General features: G+C 46.1%; 3 protein-coding genes across 3 annotated transcripts; all 3 read right to left on the reverse strand.

Moving 5' to 3' along the window:
• Nucleotides 1-96: 96 nt before the first annotated feature.
• On the reverse strand, nucleotides 97-5,031 carry BBBOND_0109940 (hypothetical protein; the record flags this gene model as incomplete). Its single annotated transcript, XM_012911428.1, has 1 exon — nucleotides 97-5,031. One exon carries the CDS (start codon nucleotides 5,029-5,031, stop codon nucleotides 97-99), a length of 4,935 nt encoding a protein of 1,644 aa, XP_012766882.1.
• A 2,281-nt stretch (nucleotides 5,032-7,312) lies between these two features.
• BBBOND_0109950 (hypothetical protein) lies at nucleotides 7,313-8,233 on the reverse strand (the record flags this gene model as incomplete). The annotated part of the gene is made up of 5 exons (XM_012911429.1): nucleotides 7,313-7,727; nucleotides 7,840-7,884; nucleotides 7,997-8,037; nucleotides 8,089-8,113; nucleotides 8,175-8,233. 5 exons carry the CDS (start codon nucleotides 8,231-8,233, stop codon nucleotides 7,313-7,315), a joined length of 585 nt encoding a protein of 194 aa, XP_012766883.1.
• Nucleotides 8,234-9,327: 1,094 nt separating this feature from the next.
• Nucleotides 9,328-12,195, reverse strand: BBBOND_0109960 (hypothetical protein; the record flags this gene model as incomplete). The annotated part of the gene is made up of 1 exon (XM_012911430.1): nucleotides 9,328-12,195. One exon carries the CDS (start codon nucleotides 12,193-12,195, stop codon nucleotides 9,328-9,330), a length of 2,868 nt encoding a protein of 955 aa, XP_012766884.1.
• Nucleotides 12,196-13,067: the final 872 nt, after the last annotated feature.

Below are 13,067 nucleotides of genomic sequence, written 5' to 3' on the forward strand. Positions count from 1 at the left end.
ATACTCCTAATAACCACTGCGGCACAGCATATCATGAGGTAACACGTTACCTCTTATAGCTATAATTACCATTGTTTCCACTAGCGCATCATGGCCCTACCCGCCGCAGCTGGGAGTGAGGATGGAGGAAAGGGTGTTGCCAGTCTCCGATGTCTCAGGCAAATCATCCTTCTTGAATCCCATCCTGACCCTGCTCTTGATGCACAGGTTGCACGGGTCGAAGAAGTGAGTCTTGAAGGTGGAGTCCCAGTCGTCAGTCAGGAACGCCTGGAGGCGAGATGGCGTCTTGATGTCACTGCCATACCCACAATTCTTCCACCCACCACTTAGTTTGTTCCGATTGCACTGCGATTTGAGGAACTGCAACTGGTGGTGGCAGGCGTAGACGTAGTCTCGCAGCTGGCAGAGGAGACAGGCGGGATCGGTGGAATAACGTAACTTACTGTACACTGATTTGAAGTCAAAAGTGGAAAACGCTTTGAAGTCATTGTTATGCCTAACTTTGTAGATAACGGTGGCCGAGTAGAGGCACGCCTCGGTCAGTTTGGCGGTGACATGGGAAGCCGTCAGCTGGCCGGGATCCCCGGTGACCTCAAGCGCATCTGTGTTATAACCCTTCAAGAGGCCGTTGACATGCTCCGTGATAAATCCAATAAGCCCATATTGATTCAATCCGACAAACCAGTACAGCATCTCCCGGACGGTTCGAGGCGGGGGCAGATGGTCGGAGGCTGGGGGAGGGGAGGTAGGTGGAGTGATTATATCAGTTGAAGAAGTGTCAACGGACCAAGGGTTGAGACATTCATTTGTGCTAAATGGGTCAATTACACGTTCATCCGCCTTCCTCGGAGAGTCACGCGGCATCCCGGGATCTTCATTGCCGTCAAGTCCGATACGTTCCGGCGCAAAGTCCAGATTGAAATTAGTGTTAGGCAAACCGGAGAATCCTTTGTCCTCTGGAGGTTTTAACTCGTCTTTAAGGATATCTGCTGTGTTCGCATAAGGGTCATCTAGGTCCACGTCGTTAAAAATGCGATCTTCATGCGGCGGTACCTCTATCGACAGGCCGATTTGGGGGTAGACTTCGCGTACAGTGCGCGTCGGTAATTCTATTTGGAATTCCCTGGTTGGTTGTGGCTCCGTGAGGAATGTATCTCTAGGAATCGGCGAGGATGGCAATTCGGCGTCCGGCACGTGTGATCCGCTTGACATTGATTGTGGAACTGGGGGATCGATCTTTTGAGATATAGGGACGTTGGCATCGGATTTTGAAGAGTTTGCCAGGATGATGCCTTCCACTTCATTCACAAAAGCAGGCGCATCTCCATTTAACTCTACGAGGGGAACAACAAATGTATTTCTAGGCATCTGTATTGGAATGTTAATATCTTTTTCAGCTGCATCGAGCATTTTTTTTAGTTCCTGATCCTTCATCCTCTGCCTTTTTTCTTCTTCCTTGTACGCTCTGCGCATGTTTGTGACCTCCTGTTGCCTCAAAATTAAATCAGTGGGATCCGGAATTGGCTGTCCATTTAACGATTTTGCGTGATCATGATGGTTTCGGTACAGCAATTGCATACGACGTTCTTCTTCTTTCTGTTTGTCACGCTTCTCCGTCACTTCGTTCCCTCTAATGTTCACAACTATTTGCCCATCGTGACGGAATATTGCATGGTCAGCATCAGACACCATTGTACCGTCAATAACTACAGCTTTATCATCGTCCAGCCCGCCCTCTTCATCTCCTATTTTTTCTTTCACTTCCTCTCCGTCAACTGGAAAAACCAGTTGACTCTCGTCAACACCAACTACTTGGCCATCGATACTGTAACTTTCATCTTCAGCATTGACCAGTGGTCGCTGCTCAATAGTAAACAGAGCGGGGTACCCACCACCAGACACATCGGTCCCCTCACCGTCGATATCCACCACACCCTTAATATCGACAATCATCTCATCCTTATCAACCACTTCCTCCATAACGTCATCTAATAATCCCCTTTGCATAGCTTCCCTTAACCTGTCTTTCTCTAGCTTCGTTTCCAAATCCCACAATTTTTTTCGTTCCTCGGCCGCCTTTTGTCTTCGTTCTTTCTCACGTTGTTCGTAGGACTGATCCTCTATGGCTTTGCCTCCCAGAATAATATAATCCCCCTGCCCTCTATCCCTTCCCCTTAGTTCATAGTAACCACGTCCATTACTATTACGGCCACCGGTAGGCTGAGGGGTAAGTCCGGGAGCAGGCCGGCTGGGCTGACTTGGAAGGGTGGAGTCAGTAGATGGTGGGGGATCTGAACTAATGTTTTGCTGCCCCGACTGCTTGTTCTGCTGTATTTCTTTTTTCTGCTGCACTCGTTTTTTGGCATCCGGATCTTTTACATTGCTTTCTATTTCTTCTACATATTTCTGCTGTTGGAATTTCCATAGGTCTTCTGCAGTATCGTTCAATGTTTCTTCAAGTTGCTTGGCGGCACGCCACCTTCTATCCTCCTGCCGTCTACCATAATCACCCAACTGCCTTAGGATTCTTTTTTCTTCGTATTGCTTCCATGTTTCTTCTGTATCCTTTTTATAACGCTCAACCGCTTCTTTTTGACGTCGCGTCCTTTCATCGTTATCTCGTTGCGCTTTCATACGAAGTGAATTGATGTGGCGTGCATTAACCAGATGTATCAAATCCTTTTGTATCTGTTGCTCCGTATCACTGCCATTTTTAACGGCTGTTCCGTTTAACAAAACTTTTAATTGAGAGCTATCTACCACTGCCTCGTCAGAACCCACAGCATCACCACCTACATCGGACGCTAGCTGGTTAAAATCAGATGCTATAGACCCGTCAAGACCTATTTCATCTGGTTTGATCATATTGTGTGTAGGTGATTTGCCGACATCGAAAACGTCCAAAGTGTAGTAACTGTTTGCATCACGTTTCGGAGGCAGCGTGATTTGAAATGGCACTGTAGGAGTGGCATTTTTCATTTGATTCTGTACAGCCGCATCATATGCCGCTTCGGAAATGTCAGATAACTCCCGCGGCTTATACACCACATCAATGCCTGGAAGCAAATCCGGGCGTTGAAGTTGAAGTTGACGCTCATATTCTGTTTTAAGTTCTCTAGCCTCCTTTTGTTTTTGAATTTTTTCTTCCTTCTGCTTTTTTCGCTGCTCTATTTTCAAATTAGACTCGCGCTTTTGCTTATCCCAATCGTCATGCATTTTTTTTCGTGCAAATAAATCCCACGTATTACCATCTCCGGGGCAGTATTTAGTCCCACCACTGTCGAATCCGAGATAAATGGGTACCTTACCATTACGACACATTTTGCTGTGATCGGCCCCCCCTCCAGCTCCACCGCCGCCTGAATCCGCACCCGAACCAGCGGATGATGCGCCATTGCTTATTTGACCTGTCTGATACACTTGATCACTTGATTGAGCAGGCCCGGAAGCAGACCCCTGGACATTCGGATCCTGACCACTACTGGAAACAGGGTCACCAGATGACTGAAGGTCTTGACTTGTAACACTTGAAGGCTGAGTTTGTAGCGCCTCTGCAGCTGATGAAACAGGAGACTTTGTTGCACTCTGACCGTTATCTTGATCCGAATTCCCCTCCGCTTTCTTGCCCTGGTTCTGTCCGCCCTCAGATTTCTTAACGCTCTCAGGAACCTTGGCAGGCGGGGGCTCCGATTTTGGAGTAATAGGAGCAGCATCTTCGGTATCCAACCCTGTATCTTCATACACGACATCTTCACCCCAGATCTCATCTTCGTCCTCCTCAACATCATCATCATCCCCCTCATCATTAACAGCTTTCGCATCATCAGCATCACGTTCTTGTGGTTTTTGCTTTGGACACAGGGTACCATCTAGAAGCTGTTTCAACTTTTGCAAACCCCCATTGTCTTTCTTGAGTTCACCAATTACAGCATCCCAATCTTTTTTCAACGCCTGATATGTATCTTTTCCCTTTCCAACGTTATAGCCATTAAATGTGAATCCGTACGGTATAAGATATGTGTCGACAAATGTTTTGACATCCAACCTGCGACCTACTCCCCCCAATTGGTTTCTCATTGCATTCAAGTTATTTTTAAGCCACTTCGCCATTTTTTTATCCATGGATTTGTCAAGGAATTCATATGTACGCCCATAACCTGTGAAGGAAAACCGGTTATTTGTAAAAAGTTTGCTGAATGTATTTTTTAGTGTTTCACAATGCAGTTTTAAATCATCCCAATTAATGCAATTGCCCCTAGATTCTAAGTGACTTTTGAAATCATCCGCATTCTTCGAGGTTTTAAATATCCCACAAAAGTCTTCAACCAAACGAAGAGCATTAGCTACATTCGACTTATCAACAGAGGAATTTTTCGATACCGCCGAAGTGACAAAAACGTCTCGGAATAGGTTATTAGGATTGCGCCCCTTGTCGAAAATATTCACAAGGTCATCTGTCATTAAACGACCCTCGGAATAGCCACCTCGACCAAGTTGCTTTAGATCGCTTGGATCGAATCCTCCAGGGATGACACCGTATTTAGAACCGGAAGTTTCAATAAGGTATTTATCAATTGGACCGACATTGGCTTTCATCCGTTTCACTACATCTGGACCATATGTAGCGAACCATGCAATCTTTCCAACCTGATCTCCTTCCCAATCCCCGCCTCCAATTCTAGCGAACCTCTTATCCACATGATATTGCAAAAAGTATATCACGGAAAGCAATTTGGGGATACACTGCAAGAGAGCTTCGAGGGCATCTTTTGGGGTAATACGCTTGATTATGCTCTGGCCCGCGGTTTGGCATAACTTCTTATGAAAGTGTGACACTAAGTCAAGGAATTGAGAGAGAGCGGTAGCAATCTGGTTTTGATTGACACCGTCATATTTCTTGTCTAGTAGCCTTTTTAGTCGGCCAGACAGCTGGCTTCTCAGATCAGCCCACTTACGGCCTTTTAACCACTCCAGGAACTGGAGACACTCCTTAAGAGTCTTGAACTCAGGAACGCTACTCTTAGCCACCATCCTGTCTATCTCCAATCACCCTCTAATCCACTCTTACAAAACTCCAATGCTAGCCTCTGGTACTATGTGAACTGCGAAACACAAGATTGATCACACCTTTAATCCACTCTTACAAACCTCCACGTCTAGCCTCCAGGACTATGTGATCTGGGAGACACTAGAGTGATCACACCTCCAAGGTGACACTGCTTAATACAGCATGGCAGACAACTAAGGGCGCTGGGTGAAAGGGGTATGAAGGGGGACGCTGAATAACACCAATACGCATCACACTGAAACCATGACACACCTAAACCATTTTCCAAAGTCCATGAATCATCACACAAATCCTATAGACATACCACTCACCTGAGTAGGGAAGGCGACAAGCCAAGGCAGCCATGCTGGAGTGAGAGGGTGGAGCATGATAGGAGAGGGGCGTTGTCAACAAGGATTGTGGATGTAGATGGAGCGGTGAAGACTGACATGGTTAGACGGTAGGTGGTTGCTGTCAGGTGGGATGGGTGAACTAGACAGCGCCGTCAAGGCAGCTATCAACATCAAAGTGGTAATTAAATGCACGATGACGGTGATGAGTAGCATACAGGCAGCTATGAGGTCAAACGTGGAGGTACCACATTTTTTATGCGAGCGGATGAGAAACATGTCGAAGTGGCCGAGGCAAACGCACAACACACCAACTCTGTTAATCCTTACCAATTAGTCAATACTGATTCAATAGCATATATCGATATCATTCGTCAGCGTTCTGGGCACCAGCCAAAAAAATTATGAAACATTTATCAATACGATATTAGATAAGCAGTGCTCTGTTGATGCATACTACTGTGATCTAAGTGTGATAATTGAAATGTTCGGTGTTGATTAATAAGTTCTACTTAATCCGTTCATTTTGCGGGCACAGAAATCGCGGACATTGTGAAACGGCCGAATGCGAAAGATGCTCATAACGCATACAACTAAGAGGAGGATGATGAATACGATGATGCAAGGGATTACGGTGGCGGAGGCGTTATCATCTGTTATATCAACTTGACTGGCAATGATACGCTGTGTACTAGTGGAATGCTGTGTAGTGGAGGATGAGGCAGCTTGAGGGGAAGCGGAGGCGGGGCGTGTCCGCAGACAACATTGACATTCACACGTATTCTCCTTGCCTCTACATTGAGTTTTACACCCTGACGGGAGGCATTGCTTGCTCGTTCTCCGCTCCATGTTGAACGCCGCACATGTAACGCACGGTATAATACTGCTACATCTTTCACAACACCAGGGACAGCAACTACAGCCCCAGGACATATAACAACTAGCTTCACAATAACACTGAAGTCCACTCATCTTCGCCTCTACCCCCTTCCCATCAACCTGTACAAGGATGAACCGCGTACCTCAGCCTCGGACACTGACGGTCTCCTATCGGTTTCACCACCAACAGGGTGACTACCATCTAAAGCACCGCCAGTCACATGGCAACAATGCATATATCGCAACATCACCTTGTTTTAGTCAAAGCATCTTGATGGTATCCTAGCAGTGACATGCAGGTCAACCGCTACCAATGTTGCAGTCAACTCCAACTATCGAAGACTGTCCAACGTTGGCAGTGCCTAAGACTGCTGTAACATTTCTGTCATAATGAGTGCCTAACTGAACCACATTACTTAGATATCGTGTTTCTCATTTGCACTATTACCATCAATGTCACAACCTCGCCATCCATTGGCCATCACGTCACAACCCAGTGGATCCTATTGCTGTCATCTCAACTAGTAATCCTGCAATTACACAATTACTCATCTAGCATGGCACTCATAAGCTGCCTACTTTGGTGGCCAATTACCCAGCTTCGCAGTGAGATGACGTAGCCACCTCTCACAAGTATCCAACGTGACAACGCATTGACGAAATTAAGGTTGACGTTAAGGTCACCACTTTGGTCATGGCATTGGTCACCACTTTGGTCATGGCATTGGTCACCACTTTGGCCGTGGCATTGGTCAGCACGTTGGTCACCACGTTGGTCGTGGCATTGGTCACCACTTTGGCCGTGGCATTGGTCAGCACCTTGGTCAACACCTTGGTCAACACTTTGGTCAACACGTTGGTCAGCACCTTGATCACCACGTTGGTCAGCACATTGGTCAGGTGGTAGGTCACCTCACTGCTCATGTGATTTGCCATCAACGCAACCATTACGCTGTCTACAACATTAGATGTCAGTTGCCAGTTAGGTGATCAGTGGAATTTGGATGACGATTTCAGCGCTAACAAATTGCTGAGTTTAGCTGTAGAACGCGATGCAGAAGGGTATCTTGCGTACGAGGAAATCGCGGATGTTGCGGCCCACCGGGAAGCGGAAGATGCACAGGTCGAGCAGGATGATGGCGACGATGATGGCAACGATGACGGCGGCGATGGTTTCAGGAGAAATGGAGGGACCTGGAGAGACATCTGTATCAGAGTTCTCAGCGTCAGTTTTTTCAGTGGGAAGATCGGACGACAGCGCTTGACTGTCTGACTGAGACTGAAGACCGGTGGAAGAAAGCGAGAGCTGTGCAGCGGCGGGACTGCACTGGCCGAGTTGCTGTGAACATCTTTTCTTACAACATGTACATTGACATGTTTTCTCTTTGTTCTTACATTGTTCTCCACATCTTGATTCATCGCAGACGTAAGGATGCTTACTTGAGCCTCTTCTGCGCAGTTCGGAATATCCCCAACATGCACCGCAATAGCTATCCGTACATATTTTACAACACCACGGACAACAATAACAATTAGGATATATACAATTCGTGCCACACGCACACCGCTGCCCATAACCGCTCATCTTCCCCTCCCCGTCCACTCAACCTGCAGACATATCAATCACCTAGCAACGCACTCACCAACTGCAACACGTACCACTGCCGCGCCCAGTCCCCTCAACCTGCAAACATATCAATCACTTAACCAACGCACTCACCAACCACAACACGTACCACTGCCGCTACCAGTCCCCTCAACCTGCGAACACATCAATCACCTAGCAACGCACTCACCAACTGCAACACGCACCACTGCCGCGCTCAGTCCCCTCAACCTGCGAACATATCAATCACCTAAGCAGCACTCATCAACCTCTCATGAACACGCAACCTTACCGCTGTAATCGCCAACCCGTTCCTGCAGGGTTACGCCATCGATACTTGTATGCCGGCATCTATACCACAGCCGCGTGTCATGCAGTACAGAGATACCAGTCCCATAGGGGGGGTATATGTAGACTGCTTACCTTGCCTCACATATACCTAAGTAAATGTATTGCAGGTTCTTAGACCGCAAAAAGATTGGGCGAGCTGTTTTAATCACTGCCCATGTTGCATTCGTGATGGATCATTAAAATGATTGCGATGCTGCTGAATTATTGGCCCCACCTGTCATCCGGCACGCATATTATGCTACCCAAAAAACGGCGTCTCACTTCAGTCGGCTATTTAGTTTTCCCAACTTAAAAATGATGGAAATACTATCCATAGCGTCTCACATAAAGTTTTGTTGTTAATACCGTATCACTCAATGTTACAATGAGTTGCAAATCCCAACCGTAATGGTGTCGAACCCCCTGTTGAACTGAGATTTCCCGAAAGCTGTTCACCTGCTTCGGCGACTCGCCACTTCGCAACATGTTTACCATCGTGTTACGAATTAACATCTCAATATAAAAATTTCGAGATTTTGTTGTTGCCCATCCCATCAATCTGTGGGCTGTCACTGAGTTGGGTAACACCTATACAGTTGCGGTTTGCATTTACCAATGTGACTTACTGCAACATTACATAGCAGCTTATATAGTCTACCGTGAGCACATGACGATGAGTTAAGGCAGTAGGCGTGTGTTTCGCAACCCCTTGTTCGACACGGCCAAATACCGAATGGTGGTCGCTCATCAATATCGGTGAAATAAGTGTCGTTTATCGCTAATCACCAGGTATTACTTATTGCTACGTATTAGGGGCGTTGTCAGTGTTTGGAAGTGTGACCATACGTGGAAATGGTGGCAGCCCACCTTCCCACTGTATACAGGAGTAACTGTATAACGAAGAAGTGAGACGTATTTTCATTTCAATCTACTAACCAGGCATTATGTTTTACACAGAAGTTATAAAGACTAAAACGTGCTATTGGATATGCAACCACAGTAATTTCAACAAAAACCTATGATACCACTGGAGACACAAACTAACGTAACGACCAACATGAACTGACAATTAAAGTGTGTCATTGCCAAACGTATCACCGCATTGCAGCCAGTTATTATTTGGAGTAGTAGTGCTTAATCTGGATGGTGGATAGGACGACACCCTTGATGGTTACGCATTGGCATTCTAAGGGCGGTGTCATGCGCAGAGTCTCCCCGCGCCCTATACGAGAACCGTCGAACTCCAGCGTGACAAAGTGATTAGTCCGAGACGCTACCAAAGATTGGCTGATGTCGCTAAGGTACTTAACTTTTCCGTCCACTAACACTTGGTTGAAGCAACCGGGTGGGTACAGGACGTATGGTGCTGGGCAGTAGAAAGCCGCCTCACCGGAAGCCTGAAGGTCTATCTTGCAACCTACTTCTCGTCCGTTTGCATCGTAGAGTTTGCGTGTCTCAGGCTTGAACAACTCAGTGGACTCGTAGGTAACGCCGCAGCCTTGCATGTACGGGTCAGTGGTTTTGACCTTAATTTTAATGACATTCCAGGTGTATCCCATTGAAGTCCAGCTGGCATGATGGATGGGCTCAGAGGGCGCTTTTGAGGTGGATGGTTTGCCAATGATGTCTGACAAATCCGATGCTTCGGGCCTCTTACCGCACACGAATATTACAGGCACATATTGCGTGTTCGTTATATCCTTCGATATGATAATGCCCTCCTTGCTCGTTTTCACCGTTAATTTTTCATTTCCATTGCGGTCGTACATGTCATCGTATACGACTTTCAAGGCACCTGGAGTAGTAGCAAATGATTCGTTGTACTTCTTACGTACCAACTCGTATCCATATGGCATCTCATTTGCGCTATAATAGAATAAATGGTGCTCCGTAGGAAACCATGCCGTTTGGATCCGCCGATAATTCGCAAAAACCTGCACATCGGGATCACAACCCATGTATAATGATGTACCAATGTCCAGGATAATTGACTTTTGTGACACGTTGTGTAAGACTAGATGTTCTGGTGGTGTGAATCCTTCACTTACTAGTCCAACTTCACTCCAAGGCAGCGTAAAGTACGGATGCAACGTGAGTGGTTCATTATTGCGGCTTACTTTGTACGTACGTTCTTTTTTGTCATTGAACTGTAAGACGATCCTGGCAGTTTCTTTTCCATGTTTGTCTACGCAGACGCAACCATAACTGACAGGGCGCGTTCCGGTAAAACTAATTAGGAACGCTTGGAATCCTCGAATGGGGCTAACCGCTGTTTTTCGAAAATATTGAGGAAGCGGCACAATACTATTGGAATCGAGATCGTACATCGTAGAATCACAATTACTTGGCATCAGAATGTCGTCTGATCCGCAGTTAATACCAACCGATGAACCATTAAAGTACTCACTGTAAGAACACTCGTACGTTTTGCCTATACCATTGCCCACAGTCCTGAAAGAGCAGTGCGGTGCGCTTTTCTCTGGGTTAAAAAGACCTGGAGTAGATCGATCGCAACCGGCAATATCATATTTATGAGTGAAAGCAAAGGAGACATTGATAATGGCGCGTATTTTAGTCGGATTCATCGCATTCCTAGATATCATAGTCCAATGATAAAAAAAGGAATTGTGTCCATTTCGTATGGTGAGAGGTTTGCCCGCGTTATATTTCAGCGTCACCTCCCCTCTCTCCATCTGGGAAACATCCAACTCAAGGGCGTCACCAGCAAGAGCCCTGTGATATGAAACTTCTTCATACGTTTCCAGGTCATAATAATTCGTTTGTTGCCTCAGCGTAATCAAGTCTTCCGGCTGGAATTCACTTTCGTAGTCACGGACATATGGCAGTGTAGAAAATGGTACCCTTGGAGCATATTCATCATCACTTCCGTCGGAATCCTTGTCGGCAGATACAGAATTCACAAACCGTGGTGGAAACCTTATGGTTAACGTGCTGCCTGGGTGGAGTACCACCGAACACCAATGTCCACGGATGTGGCGGAATTGGTCACGCATGATCATGCTAGCAATGTCGCAAACGTATTCTTTTTTCGTACGTATTATCAATTTGGCCTTCACCTTTTGTCCTACGTAATGCATACATCGGCATTCGCCATCGATGGGTGGTAAGGCTAAACCAGAGAAGTATTTCGCTATCACCCAAGGCGACTTTCTCTTAAAGCGGCTGTACAAATGTGGCAGAGGAGCCTCTCCCATTGTGCCATTTTTATCTATGAGTAATTTCATGCATTTGCTTGGTACAACAACGTCGTCGCATACAAACCCTATACGAGATTCTGACATAGGATCTACCACGCACGAACGGGTTCCGGTTACGGGGTCTACAATCACCTCATTGCCCGCAGCAAACAATGGTGAGTCACGGGTGCCACAACCCTGGAAGGGTTGATACTCACGACCTCTGTACAAGAAGAATACACCCAGACCTTGCCCTATCTTCTTCACCTCCTGATTCAATGGCGTTTCTGCGGTCCAAGGAACTTTTTGGATTCCGCGGGTATATTTAAGGCGGCCCAGGAGACGTTGCAATGTATCACTCAAAACCAAATTTCGCGGTCCACAGATGAATATCAAACGGTGCTCAGTAATGGCGACTAATTCATCGATTGGGATGATATCCAACGTCTTTCCGCTCAAGGCAGATACCGCAAATATGAGCGATTTCGTGGCCTCCGATTTGATTACCTCCGAAATAGGAAATGAACGAAAATTATCGCTTTCACTCACGTATGTGTTGAGCTGAGTGGGATCGTCGTCACTTGGCTTAGGATGCCAAACATAATCAGTGTCGTTTACTTCGTGTGGGCATACCACACTTGCGTTAATGTCATCGTTCAAATGCACATGGCAGATAACTACGGCATTGGTGATGAGCGAATTTTCTGGACGTCCGAAATCGCACCAAAAATCATCACCTATGACAGGAGGTAGCAATAAGGCGCAAATTGCCCAGAGATATTTCATGACTGTGGAATAGGCTATGACTATCGGTTTTTCAAGTCGTCTTATGGTCTTTATCAATTGTGCTGGTAAGAATCGGCTTCTAGCTGACGTGGGGTTTGTGAATAGGTGGAATACAAAATATTTTAATATGTGATTAATTATTGGTTGGAATATGGCTGTCGACGGATGGCCCCATTGCAGCTTCCAGACAGCATGTCGTCAATGAAATTTCACGAAAAAAAATTATACGGGAAAATTCCACGCTCTAAACTAGCCAACTACATATGCAAAATTATATTTGAACATCTATGAACGTTTATATTCGCTTCAACAGAATAACAAAAAATATGTATCAAGGCGTTGTTGGCGAACTTGCCGAGGAATATCCACCATAATGCCTTTTGAGCACGACCTTTCCGACGCACTATGTGGAAATTGTAAGCGCTATTGTGGAGATCGATGTTACCATAGACGAATACTTGGTTGAGATGAGACGTACGACCTGAACAGTTTGCGATGCAAATAATCAATGAACCAATAGGTCTGTTTTATTTATGTCCGAAATGAGAGCGCCAAGTGCTGCTTCATGCAGTAAGCATATAATGCATTGGTGAAGTGAGCTCTTAGAAGTCACGTACAACTGCAGGACCGTACGTGCTCATAGGTCATGATCATGATGAAACCGCCAAATATTTTCGTTTGTTTAGCCTGCTAACTGACAATGCATATTCTGATAGCTCACCAACTATAATACGCAATATTTGTAGACTGAATCATTTGATTTCCCCCTAGAGTTCTAATCTGAATTGTTGTGAACTAAAGCCCTATCCATTGTTCCCAGGATCAACGGTGAACTCGAATTGCCACAGAACCTGCTGCTTATTCCTCGTGAA

The sequence above is a fragment of the Babesia bigemina genome, assembly GCF_000981445.1.
Source record: "Babesia bigemina genome assembly Bbig001, chromosome : I".
Taxonomy (NCBI): Eukaryota; Apicomplexa; class Aconoidasida; order Piroplasmida; family Babesiidae; genus Babesia; species Babesia bigemina.